Below are 19,344 nucleotides of genomic sequence, written 5' to 3' on the forward strand. Positions count from 1 at the left end.
AAGGCAGAAATCAGTTAAATCAAAAGTCTGAAAGGCAGCCATGCTTCTGAATAGCAGTTCCTGGAAACCAAGGGCTCCTGAGCTCCCCTTCTGCTCTCTGGTCTTGCACAGGCAGCTGGTTGGCCAGAACAAGAACAGGATGCTAGACTAGATGGGTGCTTCTCGTGTTAAATGAGGGAAGGCTTAGGTTTATCTCTAGGTGAACCAACGCATTAGGGACATAGAGCTGCAATGTCATATGGGCAAAATGGATAAACATGCCACAATTAGAGACTTTGGGAGAGGGTTCTCACCCGCAAATTATCTGACTGATTTACAAATACCTAAGTACAGACACTCCTTTACCCTGGCCAGATTTAACGTTTTGCCCTCTGCTCTGCTGCTAGGCAGATATGAGGGCAAACCATATGAGTCACGTGTTTGCCCATGTGGCTCATCGGAAGTGGAAACAAGTCTGCATGTATTGCTGCACTGTAGTTACTACGAGGATCTACGCCTGACCTTTATTGCCCCAGTTCTACAAAAGCTTAAAAATGTACCAGAACCCCAACGTATGAGAGCCTTGGTAGAAGATAAGGTTCCTGAAATTACGATCAATGTTGCCAAATTCTGTGTAGCCGCTATTAGGCGCAGGAAACAAGAGCTTTCCAATGTCAATATGCAGGCGAAGGCAAATACTTAATTTTATTTATGCTGTCTAATTTCAAATTGCTGTTATGGCCTAGTCTGTATTGAAATTGTCCTTTGTTTTTTCCGGTGTTATGCTTCGCTGACTAGCTGTACGAATTAACCTGGTCTGTGACCGTTTAATAAAATTTGATTTGATCTCTAGGTGAACAACTAATCAATTTTACTATCTGCCCATTTTTAATATTTGCACAAAATACCATTTTAAAAATACAATAGCACCTCTGTATGTTATACACTGTCTTGGCAATAGCTATTGAAACGCAGGTATATCTGTCGTTCTGAAGGTTCGATATTTTGATCTTACTTCATATGCAATATGATTCATAACATGAAGTCTGGCTGATAATAGCAATAAGATCTCCCATCCTATGATTTACTGTTTCAAATTTCCTTTTGAAAGATAACAGAGCCTGGGACCATTATCCTATGAAAGATTGTCTGTCTGTCTGTCTGTCCGTCTCTCTTTCTCTCTCTCTCTCTCGTGCATGTACACACGCACCCAGCCGTATGAACCATTCCATTTTCTGTACATTGCCAGATAAAATATCATTGAACTTTGGTGTACATGTGTGTGTGAGAGAGAGACATTATAACATAATAGAACACTGGTGTGTTTTTTTGGCACATGGTTAAACTATGGCATACACGCTCATAGGAGGCAGTGATGGCCTTGGATGTCTTTAAAAGAGGATCAGACAAATTCACAGGCGATAGGGCTGCCAGTGGCCACTAGGCGCAATGGCTATGCTCTTTTCCCATGCTCGGTGTTCTTCTGAACACCGGTTGCTGGAAACCACAAAAGTGAGGAGTGCTCATGTCCTGCTTGCACGATTCCTGTTGTCATCTGATTGGCCACTCTAAGAACAGGATGCTGGACTGGAGTGGCCACTGGTGTGATCTAGCCAGCTCGTCGTCTTCTCATCCACTGTTACCGCAAGCAAGTCATGCTGATTCTCCCCTCACACACACACACTCTTTTTCCCCTTCAACTTTCCTCCAAAGCATGTCCTGTATCTTGTTTTGCAAGAACAAGGTGCAACAGGATGTGCCTGAGAAGGAATGTACTTAAAATGTTTAATGAGCTTTTTCTATAAATCTTTGGCAAGGAAGCGCAAAAGCCCAAGAGCTTAACCTCCAAGTTGTGAAAATGTCTGTGCTTTTAATGCGATTCATCATCTCCCACCGTTGATGCAATAGAGCTGTTTCTCATCCAGCTTGAAACGAGGAAAATTTAGAGATAACGAGCTAGGGAAGCATCTGGGTGAGTTTTGTTTATGAAGATGGATCACGGCAGTGTCTCCTGCTGACAGAAGTGATTTACAACACCCGAATAGTGTCTAGAAATAGAACCTCTTAAATGGAGAATTTTAAACCCTTTGTCTGCTTTCTAATTTAATCAAGAAGTATCTGCGTAGCCAGGGATGCCTAGAATAGCTCTCCCTCCTCCACTGACATTTAATTCTCTCACCCGATTACCTTTGAGAGATCCTAGGCCAGCACTCAGGGGAACAGGGAACACAGAACACCTGTTGAAGCACCTGCAGCTTTTCATGAAACCTGGAGAAGCTGGTGGATTGTTCTTCAACAGGCCTCTGGATGCCACGGATGGGAAACCTGTAGCTGTTGCTAGATTCCAGCTCCCATCATCCCTGCTCCATGGCCAATCACTGATGGGAGCCGGAGTCCAACAGCAGCTAAGAGGTCACAGGTTCCCCATCCCTGAATTAAGATTTTGTTCAGCGTGGAAAGCAAGTAAATGGCAGTGCATGAGTTATCAAGAGTAAGCTGCTCAAATGGAACTGCAACCCCACAAGGAGGAGACAGGCATCTATTTCGCATAGGATCTATCTGTAAATTTCCAGCTTATTTCTATATTGTAGGAGCAAATAATTGGCTCAACGTGCATTTTAATTTAGTAGGTTTACTGAGTTGGTTAGTTACTGAAGCACTTGTGTCTTGCTTTATGCCGAAAGGATTCTTGTGGTAGCTTGCAAATAGGTTCATTATTTTATATTTATAAAAGGTATTTATATACCACCTGTTCATAGAATATAGCATGGCAGTGCATAGCAATTATATACAGTAAAATATAAAAAAAATGGTTAAAATGACTGGCTAATTGAAGATTTTTTAAGCAGCTGCATAGACCTGTTGATGTAAAAATATCTCCAGGAAAGTCAAAAGTGAGGGTGCCTGCTGAGTCTGTGTTGGAAGAGCATTCCACAGCGCACGACTGATGACGCTACATGCCCAATTTCTAGTGGGTGTCACGTCAAGCCTCTGTAACACAGGAAGCAACCAGCCGTGCTCCTCTGGATGATCTCACTGATCGAGCTGGGATAAAAGGCCTTTAGAAACCCAGCAATAAAATTACAGCTAACGCAGCAGTAGCGATAGTAATAATGAGCCTCTCGAAGATGGCTAAAACACAGATCAGCTAAAACCAATTCCTAGTAGCATTTCCAGCAATCAAAGCACCACATGAGCTCTGTAGCTTGTTAGAATCGCCCACTGTGCAAAACGGTCTGTGTACTCTAGGGACAGTAAACCGCTGCTTAACGGATTTTGCATTTCCGTCTCCCTTCTAGACTCACTACACTGTGCAGGATACTGCCAAACTCCATACATGCCAAGCCATAAATTGCCTTACTGCTACAATAGAATGTGAACAGCCTCAGCCAGACCTCTACAAGTAAGTTCTGAAACGCAACGTTTATTTCCTTGCCAATTTTTTTTTATTATTATTTTTTTGAGGCATGCACCACCTTGTGTCTGTCTTGTCCCAGGACTGGGCTCATGAGTTGGGCTTTGAGGTGCATGGTAGGTTCTGCTTCAACTGTGTCAAAGCTTTCTGTTTGCTATTTTATTTGCATTAACCAGCTGCGAGCTGGATCTGCACCGTTTCCTGGGAGATCAGGCAGCCAGGATTGGAGATTAGGATCATACCTTGTTGGTCCATCTTGCTCACAGTTGTGTACACTGACAGGCAGCATCTCCCTGTTTTAAAACAGCATCTTGGTGGCCACCTGTCATGGATGCTTTAGGGGGTTGGACTAGATGATCCTTGGGTCCCACCCAACTTTAAGATTATGTTTCTATGATCTCTGCAGGGTTTCAAACAAAGATCTTTCCCAACCCTGCCTGAAGGTGCTAGGGACCGAACCTGGTACCTTCTGCATTCAGTGCAGTTGCTAAATGACCCTTCTCATGTGAGATTATCTCTTTTTGAGAATTCAATTCATTCCCAAATTTAGAGTTGTTGATCTCCTTTCCCCATATGAGAAAGTTGACTGTGCTTCATTATATTCTGAAATTGATCCTGGTCTAATTGCCCTTAGGCAAATGTCGAACAAGTCCCTTTCCATCCATTGGCCTGCCTCACCCAGTTGCCACTCCCCCCCCCCCTTTCTCATGCATGGGAGGGAGGGACCGACCCCTTTCCCTGGCCTGCTATTGATTCTCCTTCCCTTGTACTCTTCCCTCCTCCCAAATGTGTCATGTCTTTGAGCTCACAGCCTATAAACGGGTTAAAGGCAGACTCTGCCTTTTTAATCTTTTTCTGCAGCATCTAGGAAATGCAGGCGCTTGGTAGATGTGCGTTTAGCAAATGCTAGGGAGGATGGTGGGTTGGAGACTGACGAATAACTGCTTGTAAAATAAATGCCTCGAAACATGGTTCTCACAAATTTAGTCTCTGGTACTTCTGTGCCATATATATATATATATATCTCCATCCATCCATCCACCCATCCACCGTTCCTTCCTTATCCTTCTCGGTAGTGGCACCCACCCCATGGAACGCCTCCCACCAGATGTTAAGGAGATGAGTAATTATGTAACATTAGGAAACGTCCGAAGGCAGCCCTGTATAGGGAAGCTTTATAAGGTTTAATGTTTTGCTATATTTTTATATATGATGGGAGCTGCCCAGAGTGACTTATTGGTGAATAACTCGCTGGATTTGCATAGCACACAGTGTACAAATGTTTGGAACAGGGTGGGAGAACCTTAATCAGCCTGAGGGCTCCTTCCACCATGGTCCAGCTTCTGTGAGCTGTGTGGCCGTGATAGGTGGGGCCACAGGTAAAGTGGGTGGAGCGGCAAATGTGGCTTTCAACTTTCTACACTAAGTTACCTTCCTGACAGGCCAGCCGTTTCTACACACAAGCACACCGCACAAACATCCCCTTCCTTATCACAGTTCCGGGCCACAAAACCTTTTTATTCTTCTTTTTATTACGCATATTGTGTTTTTATATTGTAATTCCACGTTGTGAACCATCCTGAGAACTAAGGAGGAAGGGTGGTATACTATTTTAATAAACAAACAAAAGTAAATAAAATCTCTGATGAGAAGCCAGGTGAGGGGTGTGGCCTGGAGAACGGTGGGGCCTTGGGAATGCCCCAAGGGCCGAATAGGGAGGCTTGGAGGGCCACATTTGGGGCCCCCAGGGATGAGATTCCCCACCACTGCTTTGTGGAGCAGGTGTTTCTGAGAGCTCTGCAGTCCTTCCCCACCTTTGCTTTTCTCTCCCCACCTCTTTTGTTCATTGATAATTTGCGGCGGCTCTCCTACAAATTACCAGCAGGGCTTAATAAGCAACCTCTTGTGCCCATCTCTCATGGCAGGTTTGTGGGCCGAATTACCATCTACAAGGACGGTCAAGAGCCAGTAGCCAGGTTAGTCAGCTGTTTTGTTAGTTCATTATCCCTATGCTTTGTTTCGTAATTAATTAGCTGGCCTCTTGTCGCCTCCCTAAAGGCTATTGCTGACATCAGCAGCTTGATGTTTGACTGCTCTCTATCCCTTGCACTGATTTTTCACTTTCCCTGCCCATTAATGAAACCGTCTTAGTGGTGTTGTCTTGCTTCCCCCTTACCATTGCCATATTAGTTGTTATTTTCAGAATGCATCTTCTCTCTCTCTCTCTCTCTCTCTCTCTCTCCCCTCCCTCTCCCTCTCCCTCTCCCTCTCCCTCTCCCTCTCCCTCTCCCTCTCCCTCTCCCCACCCTTCTTTCCTTTTGTAAGTGGCCTAATAGTCTGACTTCATTCTAGGGCACTGGGTCCCGAGAACCTGTTGCTGAAGGGAGCGACATTAAAAAACACTCCTAGGATCTATGGTAAGCAACTGTTTGACATTTTCCAGTTTATTTCAGCCATGCTTATTATTAGCATTGAATTTAAGACCTGCCCTTCACCAGCCTCTCCCAGGGCACATTACAACAATTTGAAGTTAAAGGCCGTTAAAACATGTTACAGTCACGGGAATGGGCTGGGCATTGGAAACACACATCTCAGGTGCCATAGGTCAGGGTGAAGTGATGCGTCTTCAGCATTCACCGAAATCCTGTCTAGTGAAGGTGCCAGACACATCTCTATAGGGAGGGAATCCCAAGGTTTAGGGGCTGCCACCCCCAGGCGCTGTTTCTTGGGCCGTTACCACCACCAGGTGGAACAACCAAGAGGGACCCACCTGCTTATCTCAACGCCTGGGAGGACCCGTTGGGAAGAAGGCTGAAATCTCAAATTTGTGTGGTGTTTATTTCCTGCCCCAAACAAAAGTTTTGGGCTGGGTTCCTATGCATATTTAATCACTAGTAACACACATTTTAAATTAGTGGGATTTACTTTTGACTTAAGGGCTCACTCAGGCAACCTTTTTAAATGGGCACTCATCTTGGTTTGAGAGGGACTTGGGTGGCGCTGTGGGTTAAACCACAGAGCCTAGGATTTGCCGATCAGCAGGTCGGCGTTTCGAATCCACACGGCGGGGTGAGCTCCCGTTGCTCGGTCCCTGCTCCTGCCAACCTAGCAGTTCGAAAGCACGTCAAAGTGCGAGTAGATAAATAGGTACCGCTCCAGCGGGAAGGTAAATGGTGTTTCCATGCATTGCTCTGGTGTGCCAGAAGCGGCTTAGTCATGCTGGCCACATGACCCGGAAGCTGCACGCCGGCTCCCTCGCCCAATAAAGCGAGATGAGCGCCGCAACCCCAGAGTCGTCCGTGACTGGACCTAATGGTCAGGGGTCTCTTTACCTTTACCATCTTGGTTTGCTTGCACAAAGCATGCACAGTGGCTGGATGATGTCTGATCTTTATTCCTATTTGCTTGCAGGGTCTTACCCCATTTCTCAGTGCATTTAATGGGTTTTTCAGATCTTACCCCATTTCCCAGTGCTTTTCCCCATCACTTCCCTAAGCGCAAAGAGTGATTAAAAAAGAAAAGAAAAATTCTTAAGCAGATTTGTTGTGCCAGTGCGATAGAGCACTTTAATCTGCTTGAACTGGCCAAACCCAAATTTCTGGTTTGAATTCCTCTCCCAAAATAACTTGACAGTCAGGAGGCAACCACAAGGTTGTACTTCTTCTTCTATCCTGAGCTTAAGCTCATCAACTGTGACTTCATTTTCAGCAAAGTGAGAATGATTCTTCAATGCAGTATGAACTGTTTATTACATTTATTATGTCTCTGACTACCAGTTGCTGTGGAACATGAGTGAGCCCATGTACTTGCCTACATGGACGGGTCATTGTGAAACTTCCTTCCTAGGAAGGAGCAGGTAGGTGAATGTTTGCAGGGCATTTCACCGGTGGCTTTGATTTTTGTAGGAGTCGCAGTCTATACTGGAATGGAAACCAAAATGGCTTTGAACTACCAAGGAAAATCACAGAAGCGATCTGCAGTTGAAAAGTAGGTTACCTGGACATATTGTAAATCTCTTTTGAGTCAACTGTTGTTTAATTGGATTGTGTATATAGTACTTCAACTTTCTTCCTTTGTCTCAGACACACCCAGTGTTGGAAACAGAGATATGAAAGCTAGGAGCTAAGGCGCAACAATGGAATGTCTAGGCACACTTTTTTTAAAAAAAACAAGAAAGCAATGCTGAAATTGAATGCACTTCAGCTGAAATACTATGTTAATTTTTCACATGGTCTAGTCTTTCCCCTGCGCACGCACCCCCCAATATTCTTATGAGAATCCTTTCTCCAGTCTTCAGAGAGTAGCTGGAAGTGGGGAGGCAGAAAAAAGCTCCTTCTTTCCTTCCAACAGTGGCAGTTTTAATCTCAAATCTTAGAGGCAGTATTTCTCCTAGAGCTCAGAAACTGCTCACGCTAATGAAATCCCCTGTTGCAAAATGCGCCTAGAAAAATGGGAGTTTCGAACATGGCACATGCTGAAGAAGAAAAGCCCAGCTTTGTGGTTGTGACACATTCCGTATTCGCCTGAATGCAATGTGCACCTTCATTTTCACAACGTAATTTGGCCAAAAAAGGCCAAATTAGATTCGAGTAAATATGGTATTTGTAAAATTGAGGAGGGATGGTAATCTACACCCCCCCACACACCCTGTATAAGACATGCGCTGTGTGTGAAAGGGTAAGGTTGGACTGGACAAACATGTGCCATGTCACTCTCTGCATGCCTTCCAAATGTGTGGGAAGGTAGAAGATATCCCTACCAGCAGAACAAGGCATTCTGGAGGTGGGAAAGGCTTTAGCCAGCCCAGGATTCATTGGATCCCGAACTGGATTGCTGATAATGCGGCAGTCATCCTGCCCCCACCTTGAATCTGGGGCCCCCAGGTGGTCTCACCTCTTTGTAAAGCCACAACACTTGTTTTCCTCCCTGGAATTTCTATAGAAATGGAGTGTCTCAGTGGCTGTGTTTAGGAGCTATTGTATCCCTCAGCTGTTTCACAGCCCTGCCAGGCCTCCCTGTTTTGCACTCCACTCTGTTCTGGCCAAGCCATGCCCACCCGCAAATCACCTGACATCATGTATGACCATATGTATGTAACGACGACAACACAGGGCCTGGATTGGCTTCTCGCCCCAGTCAGGTTTAAACTTCAAATGTTAAATAATTCTTTTTTGTCCTTTAAAATTGTAAACTGCCTTGGGTTCTTTGCCAGAAAGGCAGCATATAAATGCATTAAATAAATAAACGATTGAATCACATGTGGGCAGGTTGGCAGGAGGCTGGGCTGGGCTGAACCAAAAGTGTCTTCTGCAGCACAGGTGATCAGCTGATCAGCAGGACTTCAGAGCACTATGCATGGGTCTCTCCACGGTGCTTTGAGGTCCTGCCTGGCCGTCATGAATGCTTCAGCTGAGAATCATGCATTGCAGGGGGCTGGGGTCCCTTCCAACTCTGCAGTTCTATGATTCTATGACTGTAAGTGCTTCAAAGCGTCATGTCGCTTAACTGATGTGCGGGCAGCCGTACCTACCCGTCAGCTTTGGCATGGGGGTTAGGGGAGTTCCTGTTCCCCACCCCTGCTAAGGTTTACATCAACATTTTGGATTAAGACCAGAAATAAATAGGTATTCAGTGCAGTACCTCCCGCGCGCCCCAATATTCTCTGCCATCTGTCTCAAGGTAGCAGTCTGGCCAGTGCATCTTCTGTCAGTTGCATGTCTCAAACACTCTTTAAAAGAGAGCCTCACATATGCATGAGCGTAATGTGGTTTAATTCAAGTGAGGGGTCTAATTCCGGTGCAATTCTCTTGAAACAAGGCTGGATGGCTTCAAACCTTGAAGTGTATTGTACCCTTATAAGTCTTGGAATTGTTTCTTTCAGGTCTCTATCAGCGTAGAGTTTTTCCACTGCTTGCGTAATACTATAAACCACTGCGATTCTTTTTTAACACTTTGCCTTTCCAGATCGATCAACATGTTCTTGATCGTTTATTTATTCATTCTTGTGGGCAAGGCTATTATATGCACAACTCTGAAGTATGTCTGGCAAAGTGTTCCATTTCACGACGAGCCTTGGTACAACCAGAGAACCCAAAAGGACAAAGAAGCCTTCAAGGTAACTGGGCTTGCTTCAGCTTTGATTGCCACCGCCTCTGTATTTGTTAGCGTTTGCCCTTGTGTACTTTTTAAAACAACAGTCAATCTTTCTGTTCTCTCTAGCTCTTAAAAATGTTCACCGATTTCCTGTCCTTCATGGTTCTCTTCAATTTCATCATCCCTGTCTCCATGTACGTGACAGTCGAGATGCAGAAATTCCTGGGCTCCTTCTTCATTTCATGGGACAAAGAGATGTATGATGTGAGCTGCAATGAAGGAGCCTTAGTGAACACCTCTGACCTCAATGAAGAGCTGGGCCAGGTCAGAAGCATCTCATTTCCTTTTTCTCACCTTTCCCTCCTCCCCACTGCAGTTAGTCTCTTACAATCTGTTGGTCCAAGTTAAAATGATACAACTACCGCTGTATTGAATTTTGGTGAGAACTGACCTGAAGCGTCAGCAGTGACATGGGTTTTCCAGAAAAATCCAAACTGGAAAATTTCCCCAAGGTAAAATTGGACTAATTTTTAAATGCTAATCAGAGTAATTTGCTTGGGAAGTTTTCAGATTGCATTGGAGAAGCTGCCGATGCCATGGAGAGTGAGTGATCTGCTTCAGCAAGTTAATTGTCCTTGTTATTTATAAGTAATGCTAAAAACTCACACTGTGCTAAGCTTGACTAATACTGAATCTGCAGTCGGCATCCATTCATTCTTCCAAATGTCCTTGTGGAACAACAGATTTTCTGCAGAAAAATTAAGTACCAATTCTCCCCCAGCCCACAACACTGTGTGTAGATCGGAACATAATAATCCTTCAGAGCTCACATTTTTTTCACTAAAGTTCTGGACTCAAAAAAGAACTGACTGCTTAACCCTGACAACTCAGTCCTGTTTGGAAGTAAGTCTTTCTGAATTCAGTGAGGCTTACTCGTGCGGTTAGGGTTGTAGCCCAAATCAATTTAGAATTGCTTCCAAGTTCCAAAATACTGAGAGCTCAAGATTTGACCCTCAATCCAAGTGGAAGATCACCTTTACTTTGATATTCCATTAGCATTCTCTCCTCAGTTAGATCCTGTTTATTTCTGCCCTCCCTAATGAGAACAATGCAGCTATAGAAAAGCATATTGCAACTATCAAAACAAAAGAAAGCACGGCTTGGTTGTGAAACAAGCAGAGCAAACATGTCAGGGAGAAGATAGTAGATTTCCTGCCAGTGCGGTGGCTCTAAAAGGCCGTTTAGCCAGCCAAGACGTAATCATCTGGCCTTAACAGAACCTGAGACTTCTAGGTTCTCGTGTTCCTTTCAACACAGGATTTCTTTTTAGAGTATTTAAATATGTATTAGCGCTAAAGATTGATTCTTTGGGCCCCTGAGTGCTGGATGCTATAATTAGCCTCACTAAGCAGGATTTGCATGCTTGTTACCATGCAGGGAAATGTCAGGCTCCCAATCCCATGCTGTGCACATGTCAGCTGATCCTCCTAGTCGTGCTGCTTTTAATTTTTAAAATCGCTTCTTCTCCTCCTTTTGCAGCGGGACTGTTTTTCTTGCAAATAGAAACTTGGTTTGACTTTTTTGTTTTTCCCTTTCTTGGGCAGCTGGGCTTCACTGCTTGCTCCTGTGTAAGGCATGGCTCAGCAGCTAGAAGATCTCAGCCAAATTCTCCCTCCTAAGAGCCTGTCTTCTCCCATCTGGGGAGGCAGTGGGTTCTCTGTGAGGTGGACTTGCCAGTAGGCCACTTTGCGGGATGGAGCCTTGGTTCTCCACCCTTTGCTTCAGGGATGGGAAACTTGTGTCCCTCCAGACTGCAGGGCTCCCACAGTTTTCGGCCTCAGCCAACACAGCCAGTGATCAGTGCTGATGGAAGTTGTAGCTCATCTCTGCTTTTCTTCCGTTTTCCAAGAAAATTAGTTTCTGGCCAGGAACGTGAAAACAACCAACTTGCTTGCTCACCTGGACAGTGAGACGAAACTAGATCATCACGGCAGGGGGGAGGGGTACCAGGGTATATCTGTCCTTGAAGAATGAGTAGGATAAAAATGAAAACAGTGTAAAGAACCAGAGGCCATTGCTGCAGGAAATGTGAGGCATAAATCAGAATGTAACAGGCATGTTTTAATTTTAGCATTCAAGCCACTTCCTAAAGCGTTTTATGTCTTAACACATATATAAAAGTGAAGTGGGCCTCCTTTTCCTATAGATGCCACCGGTGGGGGAAAGAGCAAAGGGTTTTGTTTCTCGTTAACTGGGAACCATTTCTCTTTTTCTTTTAGGTTGAGTATGTGTTTTCTGATAAAACAGGGACTTTAACAGAAAACACAATGGAGTTCATCGAGTGCAGCATTGACGGCTACAAGTATGGCGATTCCATTACAGAGGTTGATGGATTGAAGGGTCATGGAAAAGCAGAGAAGGTAAGCATCCAGTGCAGGGCAGCCCAACTTCCTGTACCAAGAGGGTTGCAAGAGTACTTAGACAAGCTTTTTGAAGTATTGTATGTGTGGGCTGCACACTGTCTTGTCGTGGGGGGGGGGTGGAGCAAGACTAAAATTTGACTGCTGTTGCACTGGAAGCTGCTGGCCCTGTGACGATGTCTCCATGTTTCTTCCTTGTATCCCTGGAACAGGAAGCCTGCTTGCTAACGTTCTCGTTTCCTTTTGTTACATCCCTTCCCCAGAACCGTGAAGAGCTCTTCCTTCGCGCTTTGTGTCTCTGCCACACAGTTCAGGTCCAGCAGAAAGACGAAATGGATTCAGGGGGGTCGCAGACAGGCAGCACGAGCAAGTATGTTGCCGCTTCCCCAGACGAGATTGCTTTGCTGCAAGGAGCTCAAAAGTAAGGATGGCTTCGGAGGCAAGGCCACTCTCTTCCCAGTACATCTATCTTCCCACTCAGTTATACTGAACGGTACACATATGTTCCTCGTGAGGCCATTATGCTCACAGGTGGACACTCTCCATTTTTGGGTACTGAGAGTGGTAAAGAAAATATTGCTGAAACTGCCTGGTGAAATTTGGCTTAAAGGTGTTTGCGGTTGTTGGGGGGTCTGGCTGTAGGTTTCCGTGACTTAGGCCATGCTTTGGAATTCCCTTGATGCATGGGCAGTGCTAGGAGCCACCGTGGCTGGGCACCTGCTGAAGCTCAGAACTGCAGGGACAGGAGGAAGTCCTGCCATTTTGGTACCCACTGGTCTGGTCCTGTCAGAGTTATTGTGCATACTCTCTCTGTCAAGACCAGTCTGAGGCACGTCTCAGAATCCCCAGACTTCCCTAGTATCCCCAGGTGTTTCCTTGGCCCATTTCCCTCCTGCCTTAATGGTGGAAAGCATCAATAAGCGTCAGCCACAATAGCTGTTGTCATGTAGTCATGGATGATGGGAGCTGTAATTCAACTACATCTGGAGGGTAACAGAAGAGGAAGGATTATTTTGACCAAGATGTGTCCTTTGTCTACAAGCATTTGATCTGTTTGAGGATTATTTTGTGGTTTACCCCCTTCTTTTTAAATTGTATTTTATCTGCTGCATCTGTCAGGTCTTTTAATTTTTTGTTTTTGTTTTCAATTGCTTGGGACAACTCTAATTGGATTTTGTGGTTTATTAAAATTGTTGTAAGCCAACGGATGCAAATAGGACCATAGGGTTGCAACCCGCAAAGACATACCCTTTGAAACCCATGCTCATCAATTCCAGCTGGTCTGCTTTGTGCGGGACTAACACTGGATATACAATCCCTAACCATCTAGCTCAGTGTTGTTTACACTGACTGGCAGCAGCAGCAGCTCTGTGATTTCAGGCATGGCATATTTCTTGGCTCTCCCTGGAGATGCCTGGGACTTTCTGCATTCAAAACAGGTGCCCTACCACTTTGCTGTGGCCCCTCTGGTGAAAAGGTGGGATGGAAGTATTTATAACAAGTCGTTAAAATGAAGAAGCTGCATCAGGAAGGTGAATCACTTGGAAGTGAGTCTTTGCCGCCTACTCAGACAGGTGTGGGCGTGATTGTAGAGGCAGTGGCATGCATCTGGAGAAGATGCTTGTAAAGCAGATGGGGGGGGGGGTTCTTAATCTTTCTACTGGGGGATAGCCAACTTCTTCTCTCCCTTGGCCATGACATTGCACCTGTCCTCTGTGCATTTTGGAGCTGAGCAGCTCAGGTCACTTCACCTGTTAGGCACCCTTTTCTCTGAAACCAAGGCCATTTCAGAATCTCCTGGGGCCAGGCAGCTGGGAAGTCAACTGACAACTTCCAAAATTAGGGTGGGACCGTGTAAAAAATTGGGCTTGGTGCTGGCTGCAGCCCACCTGTTGCCCATCCTGGCCTAAACGTAGGTTGCTGGGTGGTCACTCTTTTTAACAGCAGTCACTCTTGTCTCATTAGTGGAGGAACATTCCAACAACTGGACTTGGTCCTTTACCTCTTGCTGAAAAAGAGTGTCCCTCCCCCCCCCTTTTTTTTTTTTGCTTGCTTGCTTGTTTGTTTTAAGTTGCATTTGATGCTTCTAAGGTCAGCGCAGGCTGAACCAGAGTCCTTCAACCTTTTCCCCTGTGTTGCAACTGTGGCCAAAAATAAAAATAAATAAATCAAAGTTTAGATCATTTTGTACAGCAGAGATAAATTCTTTAAAAGTCCTTTGGTCGTTTTGTTTTGCAAAGCAGCTGAAACAGGGGCAACAGCAAAATGGAACACATTAATGGACAAAAAATAAACGAGCTGCTTGCCAAGAGAGCAATGGGGGGGGTGCAGTCATATTGTCCATAAGTTAAAAACAAGCAAAACAGAAGAAATGTGCAGAGCAATCTCTGAACATGCTCTGCCCCCCACAAACCACATACAAGGATCAGAAGTTGCTGTATTCCATTGCTTAAACACGCTCACACAGACACGTCTATGGGCGATTGGAAGTCCTTCACCCCCCACAAACTCAGTCCTACATCTTGCGTACATTTTGTTTATTTCTAAAAATATTTATAGACAGCCACCTCACATAAAATGCCAGTGTGCAAGTGTACAACAAGTTCAGAAAATAAAAACAACACAGGACAATTGTAAAAAAATGAATAAATAGGCCTGTTGGCATGAACTGGTCTTCAAGAATCACCTGCAAATTAGCAGCGGGATTGCCTGCCAGAAGGCTGTTTCGCAGCATCTAACCTGTGATGCTAAATGTCCAGCCTGGTTTCTGAAACATGAGAAGCAATTCAGATTGAGCAAATGTGCCTGATTCTGACGCTTCTTGTTGAACTACGAAGGGGGCAAGGAATGCTGAAGAATATGACACCCCTTTCACCAGACTTTGGAAAGCTTAGTCACTTCTCTGAGATTTCATCAGATAATGTATTTTCATCCATGAAAACTAGAAACTTTTTAACAACAACGACAAAAAAAAGCAAACCTGAGACTTTCTCAGGAAGTTTAGCTCTGTGTCCAGCACTATTTGTGCGGGTTTCCTACGTTTCCAAGGAACTGCTCCCACAACTGCTGCCTATATTGCCTTATCAAGCAGAGTTTTCTCCACGTGGCTTTTATTTCATTTTAATTTCTGTCAGTTTTTTGTTTCTTTTTAAATCTGAAGTGCGTGTGTGTTGGTTTTTTTTTTTCAACGCCATTCTGTCCTTTTTGTTCATTGACAGGTATGGTTTCACTTTTCTAGGACAAGAAAATAACTTCATGAATGTACAGAACCGAAAAAAGGAAATCGAAAGGTAGGCGCGACCGCGGCTAGGCCTCCCGATATCACGCAAGGCAGCTGAAGCCTGGTTAGGGAAACCCTAATACTGGGCGGTGGTGATAGAAATGATTGGCTCATTTCGAGGCATGGTTTTTTACAAAAAAAATTCACTCGCCTGCCTTGAATCTAGCGCCTGGTTCCCATTGCTGTTTTCCCACATTTCTGCTTCTGTTGAGCCATCGGGGCTGTGACAGATACCTGTTAGAGCAGTACAGAAATCAGCAGGTGTACCTGGGCTGCTTTTTTATATCGCTTAATTGAGGTGGGGCAGCTCCAGCCTTGCGTTTTGCAAGTGTTCTCTGTGATCCTTGCCTGACGCTGCTGGCTCCACATTAGAATTCCAGAAGTACCAGCATCTTTTAAAACCCATCATTAATGTACGCAAAACAGTTTTCTCTTTTTTAGGAGGGTGGGGGAGGCATCCTTAAGTGGGCTAAGGCTTTTAAAGGAGCTGAAGGACAAGGGTTGGCTGGCTGCATGGCCAACAGTTGCTCCTCCTCCTGCTTTTAGACATGCCCCCTTTCTTCCCAGAGGCCAGATAAGCATCCCTTAGGAGGGTGGATTTGACTTAGACACCCCTTTTCATTTACACAAGTTACAACTCCTAAATACCTTCATAATAGATACAGAGTGTTATCCTTTCCAGAGCAGCGGCTAACTGAAGCTTATGCAGGGTTCTTGTTTGATTCACTTTTGTAGGGTTTGAGTGTAATAAGTGGTTTGAGTTTCCCAGCCACCTTCCAAGACTCTAAATGCTCTTTGTCCTTCTTGCCTCAAAAGGTACGAACTGCTGAATGTTCTAGATTTTGATTGTGTCCGTCGCCGAATGAGTGTTCTCGTGAAATCGCACGATGGTGAGTTGAAGCTCTTTTCTCTCTTCACCATGGAATTTATTACCGTATTTTTCGCTCTATAACACGCACCTGACCATAACACGCACATCGTTTTTAGAGGAGGAAAACAAGGGAAAAAACATTCTGAATGAAACAGTGGATGTATCATTTTTGTGCTTCATGCTGTGGCCACAGACATGTGATCTGATGGTGAATTTGGGGTGACCCAATGCAAAAATCCTGATAATTCCTGTGGATCCATGCTTTGTAACCACGTTTTTGCACCATTGCAGCCCCAGGCAACAGTGGGTGCGTGATTTTTTGGGTGCAGGCTGTAGCCATGGACATGCTATGTGATCTGATGGTGAATTTGGGGTGACCCAATGCAAAGATCCTGAGAATCCCTGTGGATCCATGCTTTGTAACCACGTTTTTGCACCATTGCAGCCCCAGGCAACAGTGGGTGCGTGATTTTTTGGGTGCAGGCTGTAGCCATGGACATGCTATGTGATCTGATGGTGAATTTGGGGTGACCCAATGCAAAGATCCTGAGGATCCATGTTGATCTATGCTTTGTAACCACATTTTAAGTGGGGAGCGAAGGAAAAACAAAGAAGGGACATGAGAGGGGTGTGCAGAGAAGCAGCTGGCTAAGAATGCTGGAGAGGGATTTAACGGGTGGGAGGCAAAAGTTCCCCCCCAAGACAGCCATCTCTCTCTCTCTCTCTCTCTCTCTCTCTCTCTCTCTCCCTCTCTCTCTCCCTCTCCCTCTCCCTCTCCCTCTCCCTCTCCCTCTCCCTCTCCCTCTCCCTCCCCCCCTCTCCCTCTCCCTCCCCCACTCTCTCTCCCTCTCCCCCAGCAGTACCGGAGCACAGAGACGACACTTTCCCCTCTGCTTGCCTGGAGGGGAGGGGCTTTCCCTGCTCTTTGTTCCGTTTCAGCAATCACAGCAACGAAACAGAGGAGGGTGGGCAGTAAGACCCTGAGGCAGAATACAGGAAAGCTGCCACTTCCTCTTTTCAGGTTTCCCTTTCTCCGTGAAGAGCGATTTGACTTTTGCTTGATTTTTTGGCTCCAGGGACCACACATTCGCTCCATAACACGCACAGACATTTCCCCTTTCCTTTTTAGGAGAAAAAAATCTGCGTGTTATAGAGGGAAAAATACGGTATTTTGGCTTTTCCAGCAGCGGGCTGTTAGTAATCTCTTTTCTTTTTCACATAGTTTTTATTAAAGTTTTCAAATACACATTTCCACCATTAAATATCCACCATTATAATAATACATTCATTGACTTCCCTGCTTCCTCTTCCATGGGTCTTTTAATTTTCTCATAATTAATGCATATTCTGTTAAAATCATTTAATCCCCCAATCATATTTCTTCATTCTACATTACATTGTAGAATTTACCTTAATCCTGTTAGCATTTTCACTTGTTTACTTTTATTTTCCATATATTCCACACAAAAATTCCGCTCCCCTTTATAGACTCGATCTTCTTGTTCTCTTATTTTACTGGTTAGGCCTGCGAACTCTGCATATTCTATCATTTTAAGTGTTAGCCCCAAAATGGAGCTCCATTTTGGGGCTAACAAAGTCCAAGCTGCTGTAGTTGCATACATAAATAATTTTTTTCTGACTCATGGGTACCTCCATCTGAACTATTCCCAAAAGGAATGCTTCTGGTTTTGGGGGGAATGTTTTTTTAAAACTTGTTTTCATCTCATAGTATATCATTTCCCAATAATCTTTAACTATTTTGCACGACCACCACATATGAAAAAAATGTGGCTACTTCTTTACATTCCCAACACAAGTCAGATTAAGATTTATACATCTTGGCTAATCTACTCAGGGTTAAATACCCTCTATGTATCATTTTTATATGGTTTTCTTTCAATGTGTAGCATGAAGATCTTTCTTCCATAATTACTCCCAGAGATCAAATTCTGTGTTATGCCCTAGATCTCTCGTCCTACAAATTACTGATTATTTTACACACCCATCCTTTTTCAAACTCTGTTTCTAGGAAGCATATACCTGTTCTGCAAGGGAGCAGACTCTGCAATTTTCCCCAGGGTCCCAGAAGCTGACGTCCAAAAAACAAGGATACATGTGGAACGCAATGCAATGGTAAGAACGCCGACTTTGACTGATGAGTTGTTTTGTTTTGTTCATAGAGAGAATGCATAGTCCAGAATCTTGGCGTTTGGAAAATCAAATGCCGTTAAGCTTTGCCCAGATTGGCTGTTGATTTTTAACAGGGACCATGTTTGGACTAAGGGTGGCGCTGTGGGTAAAAGCCTCAGCGCCTAGGGCTTGCCGATCGTCAGGTCGGCGGTTTGAATCCCCGCGGCGGGGTGCGCTCCCGTTGCTCGGTCCCAGCGCCTGCCAACCTAGCAGTTCGAAAGCACCCCCAGGTGCAAGTAGTTAAATAGGGACCGCTTACTGGCGGGAAGGTAAACGGCGTTTCCGTGTGCTGCGCTGGCTCGCTGGCCTCTTAAGTGAGATGGGCGCACAACCCCAGAGTCTGTCAAGACTGGCCCGTACGGGCAGGGGTACCTTTACCTTTACCTTTATGATTGGACTAAAGTCCCAAAGGCTGATGGCAGTGGCTCTTTCCACCAGCTCACCCTTTCAGGATCACCTTTACTGCTGACTCTCCAGGATAAATAGTGCAGAACTTGCAAGATAATAGCAATGGCCACCAACCTGGATGGCTTTAAGAGAGGGTTAGAGAAATTCATGGACAGAAAGGTTTTCAACAACTGGTAGCCAGGCTGGCTATGTTTTCCCTCCACTGCTAGAGGCAGTATGCAGTTGGATAACAGTTTTTGGGGAATCTGAGGAGGAGAGAGCACAGTTGTCTCCAGGTCCCACTTGTGGGCTTCCCAAAGCCATTTGGTTGGCTGCTTCTGCATTTTGTGATAGCGAATCCATTAGTACTAATGACATGAATCCTATTTGCATCACAGTTGCTGTTCCCTTGGAGAAGGGGTGCTGTCTCCAAAAGCCTTGCATCTTGGCTTGTGTGGTAGAAAACAACTGATGACTAAGGGTGATGTTAATTTGTAAAGGGGCAGGATTGGGCTCCCAATTGCCTATTCCTAATCAAATGTTTTAATGGGTTTCATATTGGTGGCCCCAACCTTAAACTTTTTAAATTTTGTGCTGTTAAATGGGAGCCCCCAGCTTCAGTACAGTGGTACCTCTGGAAGCGAATAGGATCCGTTCTGGAGCCCTGTTCGCATCCTGAGCAGAATGCAACCCGCGTCTGCGCATGCAC

General features: G+C 45.0%; 1 protein-coding gene across 7 annotated transcripts in view; it reads left to right on the forward strand.

The window, feature by feature from the left end:
* Window positions 1–19,344, forward strand: part of ATP11C (ATPase phospholipid transporting 11C (ATP11C blood group)) — a 102,088-nt gene that overhangs the window by 46,775 nt on the left and 35,969 nt on the right. For all 7 annotated transcript variants that reach the window (XM_028715463.2, XM_028715459.2, XM_028715458.2 and 4 more), the window contains 11 exons: window positions 3,279–3,382; window positions 5,320–5,370; window positions 5,747–5,811; window positions 7,300–7,381; window positions 9,359–9,509; window positions 9,614–9,811; window positions 11,767–11,907; window positions 12,171–12,328; window positions 15,126–15,197; window positions 16,004–16,077; window positions 18,088–18,191. In XM_028715463.2, the coding sequence (XP_028571296.2) occupies window positions 3,279–3,382; window positions 5,320–5,370; window positions 5,747–5,811; window positions 7,300–7,381; window positions 9,359–9,509; window positions 9,614–9,811; window positions 11,767–11,907; window positions 12,171–12,328; window positions 15,126–15,197; window positions 16,004–16,077; window positions 18,088–18,191 (1,200 nt within the window). The remainder of the gene's footprint in view (window positions 1–3,278; window positions 3,383–5,319; window positions 5,371–5,746; window positions 5,812–7,299; window positions 7,382–9,358; window positions 9,510–9,613; window positions 9,812–11,766; window positions 11,908–12,170; window positions 12,329–15,125; window positions 15,198–16,003; window positions 16,078–18,087; window positions 18,192–19,344) is intronic.

The sequence above is a fragment of the Podarcis muralis genome, chromosome Z (genome assembly GCF_964188315.1).
Source record: "Podarcis muralis chromosome Z, rPodMur119.hap1.1, whole genome shotgun sequence".
In the NCBI taxonomy this organism is placed as follows: Eukaryota; Metazoa; Chordata; class Lepidosauria; order Squamata; family Lacertidae; genus Podarcis; species Podarcis muralis.